This window comes from Delphinus delphis, chromosome 7 (assembly GCF_949987515.2).
Source record: "Delphinus delphis chromosome 7, mDelDel1.2, whole genome shotgun sequence".
Lineage (NCBI taxonomy): Eukaryota > Metazoa > Chordata > Mammalia > Artiodactyla > Delphinidae > Delphinus > Delphinus delphis.
This window is the reverse complement of record NC_082689.1, coordinates 33967264-33978283: the sequence shown is the minus strand read 5'-3', so window position 1 is coordinate 33978283 and position 11020 is coordinate 33967264. Positions and strand designations below refer to the sequence as shown.

The following is an 11020-nucleotide window of genomic DNA, read 5'->3' as shown; positions in this document are numbered from 1 at the left end:
GTGTGTGTGTGTGTATATGTGTGTTGATAGAGGCAATTCTCAGATTCTCTCCAGTTGCTTATCCTCCATCCAAAGAAGCACGGCATAAAATCAAATCCGGGGTCACATGAGTGTTAAAAATGACTTAATTTTCTTCGTTTTGTTTGGTCGAGTTTCTTAGAAAAATAACACTTATTCACTTTAAATTTAAAAGCTACAGATGTTTTGAAGCATACACTCTGTTTTATAGTTAAGAAAGAGCAGAGGGATGGCATGGATGTGGAAAAAGTTAGGGAATGATGCAGAAGATGAACAGATACTAGGGCAAGTTTAGCGACTGGAAGTCTCAGACTCTAGGAAGTAAGAAAAACAAGACTTCGTGGAATAACATCCTCATCCCGTGGTTTTCTCAGATGTTGGTCTCTAGCACTAAAATCCATTGCTTTTTCCTAATTTAGGCATAAATGTAGATACTGGCTTTTGGGAAAATTAATGATTGTTGCAGCCCTGATCAAAAGAATACTTTTTCCTTGCAGCCTAATGTGTAAAATGAGAGCAGTGCTGTTTCCGTAAGTTTTGATGTTAGATGTGAAATGTGTATATTAACCCTTCTTTCTTGCAGTTAGTCAACTAGGTACTTTTTGTCAAATCCATGTTTATACAACAGAAGTTTCATAAGGTAAAATACAGTTTCTGAAATTAAATATGACGTATTTTATTTACGAAAGCTCTTTTTGTCTGAATCATACAAAAGCCATGTGAAATCTGTGAAAGGTTCTTTTACTCAGTGACTTAACATTGTTTTATTCCTACCAATTGCTGCATATGAGGTAAAGGAACACATTTTTCCCTGAAAGCCAAATAGATAACTACATAACCATACAATACAGGTTGTTTTTTCAAATAAGATTAATTAATGAACTGCAGTACTTTTAAAGTTGCACACATTATAATAGGGCAAATGCAATAGTGCTGTTTTAGATTGCAGCTGTTTTTCCAGCTCTCTGTAATAGGTGAACATTGTTACAACTCCAGTATTAAGCAGAAGGCCTCCTTAAGATTCAGTATCAGAGGAAACCCATGTTGCTGGTACCCACTGAGGCTCCTCCTGAGCCTTCTGAACTGCAGACAACAACTGGGCACATGCATCTTGCAAGCTGTCATTCACAATCACGTGATCCAAAAACTGGCCAAACTGAGTCTCCATTTTTTGGGCTAAATCCTCCATCTCTTGTAGATCTTCATCCTTTAGGAGAAATCGAAAAATATGCATAGCAAACTTAATGAGACAAATAGAAATAATATGCAGTTTGTAATTGCTGTTACATTCAGTTGTGTAGCTGTTTATAAACACCATTATGTCATATAAATGTCCTCCATTCTAAACCACAAAACTTATGTTTCTATCTTTAGTCTTGCTTAATGTCTCCCAGGTCAGGTTTTCACAAAATTGAGTAACAGTTTGTAGACAGACCAATCCTCTCAACTTCCTATTTGGGCTTAAATTATCTTACTCTATTATCTAAACACTTGAAGCTCTCAAACCATATACAACATAAAACCAAAGAAATTTTACCAGTTAAATATAAATAAAACTTAAAACATAAATTTCAAATGAACATTAATCTGATAAGAATGACATTATTTTGCAGATACAAAATGGCCACTTTGCACATGAGGATGGTATGAACTGGTTCTTCGAAATGAGGCATACCTTTATTACTCTTTGCTTCATGATGACTGAATTCACCTATAATATTGTCTATTTCTACTATTGTGAAATGTTTGTTTAGTCAAGGTCATTTGGCCTTCACTTGGCACTAATGCATTAAATCCATTGCTACTATTTTCTTATTTGTCCACAATAATTAAAATAGTACAACTTATTGCTAATGCAATCATAAACACAAACATAAATACAGGCACTGAGATCTTGTGGCAGTACTCCTTTATAAGATGACCAGAAGCAATTTTGTTAATTTTTTAGATTGCCATAAAAATGAGAACAGAATTTGAAATGCCCATAAGACTCAGAGAATATATCCACAGACTCCACTGTTTGAAATGCAAACTGGAGAATCAAACTTTCATACGGTAGCCATTGACAAAATAATGAAGGTAAAAATAGAGAGATAAAGGATAATACAATGATACCTCATGCTCCCATCAGTAACACATATACTAAAATTGGAATGATGTAGAGATTAGCACGGCCCCTATTCAAGGATGACATGCAAATTCGTGGAGCAGTCCATATGTTTAATTTGAGCTTTGCAAGATGAAAAAGTTCTGGAGATCTGCTTCACAATATAAATAGACTTAACACTACTTAACTGTGCACTTATAATGGTTAAGATGGTAAGTTTTGTGTTTTTTTTTTTTTTTTCCCACTATGCGGGCCTCTCACTGTTGTGGCCTCTCCCGTTGCGGAGCACAGGCTCCGGACGCGCAGGCCCAGCTGCTCCGCGGCATGTGGGATCTTCCCGGACCGGGGCACGAACCCGTATCCCCTGCATCGGCAGGCGGACTCTCAACCACTGCGCCACCAGGGAAGCCCAAGTTTTGTGTTTTATGTTATATGTTTTTTACCACACACACTTACATGCACACACAAACAAGTGGATGTAATACCTTGATCTAGGTGATGGTTACCTGGGTGCATAAACATGTAAAAAGTCATTGAGCTGTACACTTAAGATGTATACACCTTGCTGAATGTATGTTATGATTTAAAATATTTAAAGTGTATTTAACGAAAAAAATATATATGTATATCTGGGAAAAAGAATCACTGATTAATCCCACCTGGCTTTGCCCCTCTATTATTGCTATAATCATTAATAAACATCCTTTGTGTTTTAATATATATTTATAAAGGTATCTCATATTACAGTTGAGATAATTAACTAGAGCATTTTAAAGTAAATTCAAATGCTTTTGTAAAATAAGTAATCTATTTAAAATACACACACCCAATTTCTGTGTGACTGCAAATTGTGGCTTGAGGGCCTTTTTTTTAAAAGCTAAACCCCAAAACAGGAGAAAAAAAATGAGTAGCCTTATAGTATTATTAAATTTTATTTTAATATCTATAAATGATGTCCAGTAAAAAGGATAAATGAAACAAAAATCATAAATTTTTGTTTCATTAGAAACAAAAATTACATTCCTTAACATAGGGACGCTCTGGAAACAATACAGTAATTTTTTGACTAGGAAAAAAACCCCACAATACACTCATCTATTTCCTCTGTATCTTACCTTGAACTTCATGTCCACAAAGTAGTTTGTAATGATCTTGGCATTTTTCCGAGATTGCTTCATACAACTCATGCTAGATGGCTTTATAAATATGACATAGGGCTTCAGTTCATGGGTTCGAGCCACTTGAATACCCTACACAGAAAAATTAAATGCACATTTAAGAACAGAAGTCCTAGCAACCAAAATATCTCAGTTGGCAGAGCATGAGATTGAAGATCTAAAAACAGAAGTCCTAATTTCCTAGAATCAACATGAATGTTCTCAAAATTTCTAAGAACAGAAATTAGCAGTTATTTTTAACCAGAGTATATTCTCATGTGCTCCCAAGTCCTCAACTCTAAAAAACATTTTAATAATTAAGAGATGGAGTTCTGGAATCAAAATTAAGATCAAATACTGGTTCTTCCTCTTGCTAGCTATGACATCCTTATTGAAATCTGAGAATAGGATTCTATACATGATCTCATGGGGAAAAGACAAGGACAGACTCCCAAGGCCAATCAGCTCTGTTTCACCCTCACTTCCCTTTCTTCTTGCCATTGTCTCAAACCAGATAAAACTGACATCTTCACACTGACCACCAGTTTGACCACCAAGTGAGAACAAATCTCATGTCCCCTGATTTTCTTTAGCACACAAGATATATTTTTACGTGACTACAGAAAATACAAAGAAAATACAGGATTATAAAAATTTGGACTACATGTTGTATGTTTTTTATCTTACCTTAACTCGCTTATTTCTGCTCTATTCCACATATGGTCTCAGGGAGACAGCTATCGATATGAAAACATAGGAACCTCACCTCCTTGTGTAAAGCAACATGTTATTCCCTCCACAGGAAGTTACCTTGATGCCTTTGTGATCAAGGTCAAAGGAAGATTCTTAGTTTTCTTTATGGCTACCTGCTCAGTTCTGTTTTGTTTTTTTTTTTGTCTGAGAAACTAGATTTTTTTCCTCAGCTAAGACAAGATAATGGCAATTGATCCTTCAAGTAAGATCCTGGTCCTTAGATATGGGAAGTGGTCTTATCCTAACAGAATAAAGTGTCTCAACTACAACCTAAAGCATGTGCATAAAATGGATGACATGCATTCATTACTTTGGGGAGATGGGAAATACACCACCACAGACCCACCTGAGGCTCTAAGTCCATGACACAAATCTTTCCTTCATCAAGGACTGCTTGAACAGCATCCACACTAGTGCCATACAGGTGGCCTTTGTACTCACCATACTCGAGCATCCTGCAAGGGTGGGATAAAGAAAAGAACTGTTTCTACAGGTAAAATATTATTAGTAATAACATAAAGATAAACTCCAACAGAATAGAATAAAATATGTGGACCCTGATGGCACAAAATGAATTAGTGGATGTTTGACAGGAGAAAACAAATATGTTAGGAGATCTAGGACTTAACTACTTCAAATTCTCTAAAATCTGCAGCTCAGTTCTGCTCCCTCTCCAAACTCAATGATTTGGTGTACTAGTAAATCAATATACATTTCCTTACTTAGTTTTCCAGAAGCAAAAAAAAATTACCCCAGGAGTTTTGGACAATGCATAAAAATAGGGGTTCTATTTTGAATGTTAAACAACCAGAGGGGAGAATCAGATTCTGGACGTCTAGCTTACCTGTGACTATACATGAGGCTTTCAAATGTTTCCTTTGACACATAGTGATACTCACGGCCATCCATTTCATAACTCTTTTTGGAACGAGTAGTATCTGACAAAAAAAGGGAATTTTAAAAAAGATTTTAGAATCTTCAAAATGTTTTACTACCCATATGCATTTGGATAAAGATGTCTGATCAAAATAAATAAATTAATACATTAATGGATAGATAAATTTAATGCTAGAACCAAAAAAGGGAGCCAGACTGGTGATAAGAAAGTAGAAGTTCTCATATCAAAATCAGCTAATCATAAGCCTTTGTTAAGTGTTCGTGGTATAAACTAGACCAGAGTGCATTATGGATTAAGCCAAGATAAGAAGGCCCTAAGGGAACTCTTGCTGTTACTTCAGAACAGGAAGTAGTGAAGTATATCTGAGCCCTAAGGTGGCTAAGGCCCCCGGGTAGCAAAACCAGCAATATCTTATGTTTAGGTAATACATTTCCCAAGATCTCATTTCATCCTTCACATTCGTAGCTAGGTAAAAGGTTATTATCCGTAGTTTACTGGTAAGTAACTGAAGATTTTAGAGAGTAACTAACTTGCTCACAGGAATAAAACAAATGAAAAACAAAGTTGAAAACAAGCACCTAGGTGTCCTGACTCCTCCCAGACTAATGTCTCCTATTATGCCAGATTGTCTCAGATTTGAAATGGAGAAAGCTCATGACAGTCTGCAGTTTTGCCCAGATACATTAATATCCAAGTGAGATGGTGATTAGTTTTAGTGATCTCCAGAAAGGAAAGATTGGTGGAGTCTGGATTCAGTCTGATTCTTTGATATCACCACTTTGATTATAGATTCTTCAGCCTAAATAGTACCTGGTGTAGAACATAGGAGTTCATTTAGTACCTAAAAGTGATTCATTGTCTGCTCATCCATTTAGTCAACTAACATATACTGAGTGCCTGTGTTCCCGCTATCATGTTAGGTTCTTAGAACACAAAGATGAATAAGAGACGGTTCCAACTCTGTGACCTGTATCTACTGCAAAGTTGCTAGTCCCTTAACCTGTATTACAAAAATTCTCCTTATTCATAAAACAATGTGTATTTGTATTTGATAAAGTTTAAGGATGAAACAGATCAACATCTGATGATATCAACACATGGAAACAACCAAGTAGCAATCTGAAACAGGCCCTAAATGATAAAAGGAGTTCCAGACATTTCAAGAAGCTCAGAAAGCAAAGGTCATCTGGGGATCATTTTTGTTTTTTCTTTCTTCAAGCCTCTCTTTATATCCTTATAGTTCCTACAGTTATGCCACTTCTCCTATAGCATTTTTGTTTTTGTCTTTTGGCCATGCTGCACAGCATGCGGCATCTTAGTGCCCCAACGAGGGATCGGACCTGTGCCCCCTGAAGTGGAAGCGTGGAGTCTTAACCACTGGACTGCCAGGGAAGTCCCTCTTCTAAAGCTTTGTACTGAAAAAACTTCTAGTTCTCAGGTGATAGTAAATTATGTTAATATAAGCCTAAGATGACCCTTTCTCCTTGGCTTCTGTTGGACTGTATTTTATATGGTAGGTTAAAGTCTGTGAATTGGTGCATAATTCATTTTAAGGCATTCATTTTAAGCTTAAAACTGTTCACTAAATTTAAAAAGCAAAATATGGACGACATATTCCCACTTTGAATGATGGTTATCCAGACAACTAACAATTCTTCTGTGTTCTGTGGGCATTTTATTTTTATCCAGATTATTGAAAATGGTGATTTCTTTATTAGTTTTTGTTTTTGAGGTTAGTGTCCATTCTTACATATGTAAACTGCACTTGGAAGGCACAACCAATGGAATGTGATCATAAAACAACTTTGTTTTCCCTGGCCCTGGTTGAAACTCCCCTGACTCTCCTGATGGCTCTTTGGTTTTAAAAAAAAGTTCATTACCATTCATGCCAAAAACTCAGCCTCAATTTAATAATTAAAATTCCGTTCCCATGTAATAATCGAAATTATGAACTTCATTTATATTTTAGGCTTCTTCTCCCCACAACGGGCTCAGACTGGCCTCACCCAGGGAAGCCTGCCATCAGAGAAGTCAGAAGTCAGGAAAGTGAGTTTGATTCAGTTCTTCTCTTCCCTTTCATTGCATTTCTACTTCTCCTCCCCCAATTTTATAACTCTGCAAGGCTAGAGGGCAGAGAGAGAGAGGAGAGGCGAGCAGCACAGGAAAATTCTTACTTTAATTGATGCAGATGCTGGTTGCTCTTGGCTCCTTTTAGACCTGGCAGATGTATAAATCTGGCTCTTTATCTCCTAGAGGATGTAGTGGCTTATTTTGCAGAGGCTACCACCACCACCAGCGCTGCTGCATATCCCAAATCCATCTCTATTCCACCTAGCCATCTGTGATTTCTTCCACACCCTCGGGTATCTGGGGGTTCAGTTTTGGCCTCCTTTTACAGAGGCTTCCTCTTGGGCAAGAACCAAGACAACCCCAGGCTGACTTTCTTCCACGTCATCCACCCAGATCTGGTCCTTGGGAAAAATCACAACTCTTTTGCTGTGACAGACTCTAAAAGGGCAGCTACCTCCCAAAATATAGCCTTTGGCCACTTCCTCTAAGCTCTCATCCTTTAGATTTTTCAGATATAATTCTGACACCAGTCTTCTGTGTCTCCCAAACAGCAGGGAACACATATTAAGCTCTTTAAGTGGTTTTCCTAACTTCTTCTCTCTTGCCTTGAGGTGAAGGGGAAGCACCCACACCCACACGCTCCTCCAGCTTGGATGGTATAATACTTATAGTTTATATAAAATTATATGTGCATGTATTAAAATTTAAAATATGATAAAGCATTTAAAAAGCCAAGCATACTGCCAGAAAGATAGTAAGTACTGAATGAATGTTATCCATTACTGCTAAATATTTAGTTTTCCTGAAAGGTTATCTATATGATTGCTAAAAAATGAAAAGAAGAGTCACCTTTTAAAAGCCTACCTAGGCTACACGCTAGTAAATCAATTTCCTCTATTAAAATAAATATAGTTAGAAATATTGAGGACTATCTCTTGTGTCTTATATTCTTACAACAAAGATGGTATAACATAGTTAAGTGAGATGAGTACATCTGCAGAGGCAAAGAAAGTTCTACCAAAACATGAACCCCTATGAAAGAAAAAGTAAACGTACGTGGCACAGCACTTTGAAAACGGTTCGGATCAAGTTCAATGAGTTGTCTCCTCAGTTCATTTACTCCAACACCAGAAGGTCCTAAACACAAAACACCATATATGGAAATTATTAGAGGTGGATAAGTAGAGTTACATGATGAAATCATCACTTCAGTCTTCCTGTTGAAGACACTTGAGAGCACATGGTATTGGGGAAATAACATAGTTTCCATTCTCATGAATTGACATAAACTCTTCCCAGAAAACTCTTGGGAATTTTCTTGGTGACCCATGGAGTAACCCACACTTCTCCAACATTCAGAAATGAGGTAGGGAATTGCAGAAACCTGTCACCCCAGCAAACTTCGTCTAATGTTGGATATTCAGAATTCTCTGGCCTCGAGTCAAATCATCTGAGACAAGCTGCCTTTTCTCTTCCCATGAAGTTCCTATCACATCATAACCAGCTTCCACAATTACAGAATTCAGGGACACATCTCCTGACAGATGGTGGAGTCAGCACCCCCATGTGCAACTGGAGAAAGGGCTGGCTTCATGAGCAGAGAACTGTGTGGTCCACAAGCCCATGCTTAGGCTACTGCGCTTGGCTTAATGCTCTTCTGCTCCCACACTGAAATTCTTAATCATTTTTTAATAAGGGGCTTTTGCATTTTTATTTTGCCCAGCATCCTAAAAATTCTGTAGCTGGTCCTGGCTGTAAGGTATGTTGTTCTGCTCCAAAGGGGCCTGCCTTGATCACAACTGGAATACACAGAGAAGATGGCAGTAAGAGGTAAGTTCCTACTGCTGCAGTAACCAGCTTTGCAGAGATCTTGGTCACAAAGTAGATCATCTCAGGGCTTCCCTGGTGGCGCAGTGGTTAAGAATCCGCCTGCCAATGCAGGGGACACAGGTTCAAGCCTTGGTCCAGGGAGCTCCCACATGCTGTAGAGCAACTAAGCCCGTGCGTCACAACTACTGAGCCTCTGCTCTAGAGCCCGGAAGCCACAACTACTGAGCCCACGTGCCACAGCTACTGAAGCCCACGCACCTAGAACCCATGCTCCGCAACAAGAGAAGCCACTGCAATGAGAAGCCCGTGCACCGTAGGGAAGCGTAGCTCCAGCTCGCTGCAACTAGAGAAAGAGTGCAGCAGCGAAGACCCAACACAGCCAAAAATACATAAAGTAAATTTTTTGAAAAAGTAGATCATCCCAGCACTATTTGCCCTGTTCTTCAGCACCAAAGATACAGTCCAGAAGACTTTTAGGCACTTCTAAAGGAGATGGTTACAAATTTCTTAAGGGAATGAATCTTAAGCATTTTTATTTCTAATATAGACTAATGATCCAGTCTGGGGGTAAACATTCATCTATGCTTATAGAACAAACTCTAAACCAGATACTAAAAAAAAACCTCGCTTATAACCTAATCATACTACATCTTCTTATTACACAGGTTCATATACACCATGGCATACTGCATTCAATTGTAGACAATTAAAGCATGATCCATAACGTTTTATTTATAAACACACATAAAAAACAAGCTTTATTTATTTATTTATTTAATTTTTTTGCAGTACGCGGGCCTCTCACTGTTCTGGCCTCTCCCGTTGCGGAGCGCAGGTTCCACACGCGCAGGCTCAGCGGCCATGGCTCACGGGCCCAGCCGCTCCGCGGCATGCGGGATCCTCCCGGACCGGGGCATGAAGCCCCGTCCCCCGCATCGGCAGGAGGACTCTCAACCACTGCGCCACCAGGGAAGCCCAGGCTTTATTTTTTTTTAAGGTGTTCATATGCAGGTCCATAAAGACTCTTACTTTTACCACTACTCCCAATGCAAGACTACTGAATCCAGGAGAGCCTCGCCATGGATGAGGAGACACTGCCTTCGGGGACATACCCACAAGCACGATGAGGCGGTGCTTGTCTGCAGGGCGTCGCTGGTACCGCACCACCTCCTCGTACGGGGCGCCCGCTGCGCCGGAGCAGGTGCCAGCGCCGCATACCTTGGCTCGCAGCTGGCTGAGGTGGGACCAGCGGCGGCAGAGACGCATGCTGCGACGGAAACCGGCTGCGAGGGAAGAAACGCACAGGACGTGAGACCCAGGGCAGGAGAGGTCGCTTCCTGTCTCACACCGGAAGGAGCATGCGGTGATTGTGATCCGGAAGAGTTAATTAACACACATCTGTCTGAAGGTAGAAGATAGGAAGCAATACAAAGGAAAACAGCAAAATACCCCCACGTGACCTCTAAGTTGCGTCCAGCGCCTGCTGTGTGCCGGGTATTGGGGATACAGTGGTCAACTAAACCAAGCCCATTTCCTCATGGAATTTACATTTTATGCAGGAGGAGAGAGAAAAATAAACTGCAACAAAAATAAGTGCTTAGAAGAAGGGTAAGTGGATAGTGACCGGGATGCTTTTTCAGGTTGGAGGTTCATTTAAGCGTCTCTGAAAAGTCAACATTGAGCAGGGCTCTGAATGATGTAACGGAGCCAGGTGAGGAGGCGTCTGTGGGGAAGAGCAGTCCAGGCTGAGGAAACAGCGTTGCAAAGGTGCAGAGAAAGGATCTTGCTTGGAGTGCTTGAGGAAGATAAGGAGGCCTGTGTACTGAGGGGCAGTGAGCAGTAGGGAGAGTGGTAGGAAATGGGGTTGGAAAGGAAGCCAGGAGGCCACACAGAGACTTGGTCAAGTGTTGGACTGTGGTCAAAGTGGGATGGGAAGTCGCTGGACGGTGGAGGGTTGGGTGTGCTATGATTTGATTTATGTTTCAGGTGGACACACTTAGACACAGGCAGGTTAGGTGGTTGCCCACCACTGTGTGCTCAGTGGCAGAGTTGGACATCTTAGTGGTGATTTCCAAACTCCTAGAATCCCACATAATCTGCCTACTGAATCACAGGGCTTTCTGGTATTTCAGAGCCATTCCCAGGTCGTGTCAGAAGATGGAGCTAGGGACTATATGTGAATATATA

The 11020-nt window shown here is 39.8% G+C and overlaps 1 protein-coding gene and 1 non-coding gene across 2 annotated transcripts in view; one reads left to right on the top strand and one right to left on the bottom strand.

Annotated features, from left to right (window-relative positions):
• Nucleotides 1-1033: 1033 nt before the first annotated feature.
• MPP4 (MAGUK p55 scaffold protein 4) overlaps nucleotides 1034-11020 on the bottom strand; it is a 38131-nt gene continuing 28144 nt past the window's right edge. Inside the window, exons 16-21 of the mRNA XM_060015595.1 lie at nucleotides 9946-10116; nucleotides 8060-8140; nucleotides 4880-4973; nucleotides 4382-4490; nucleotides 3241-3375; nucleotides 1034-1225 (exon numbers count right to left, since the gene is read on the bottom strand). Coding sequence (XP_059871578.1) covers nucleotides 1034-1225; nucleotides 3241-3375; nucleotides 4382-4490; nucleotides 4880-4973; nucleotides 8060-8140; nucleotides 9946-10116 — 782 coding nt within the window. The remainder of the gene's footprint in view (nucleotides 1226-3240; nucleotides 3376-4381; nucleotides 4491-4879; nucleotides 4974-8059; nucleotides 8141-9945; nucleotides 10117-11020) is intronic.
• On the top strand, nucleotides 2137-2240 carry LOC132428782 (U6 spliceosomal RNA). Its single transcript, XR_009520182.1, has one exon. It is a non-coding gene; the product is annotated as a U6 spliceosomal RNA (small nuclear RNA).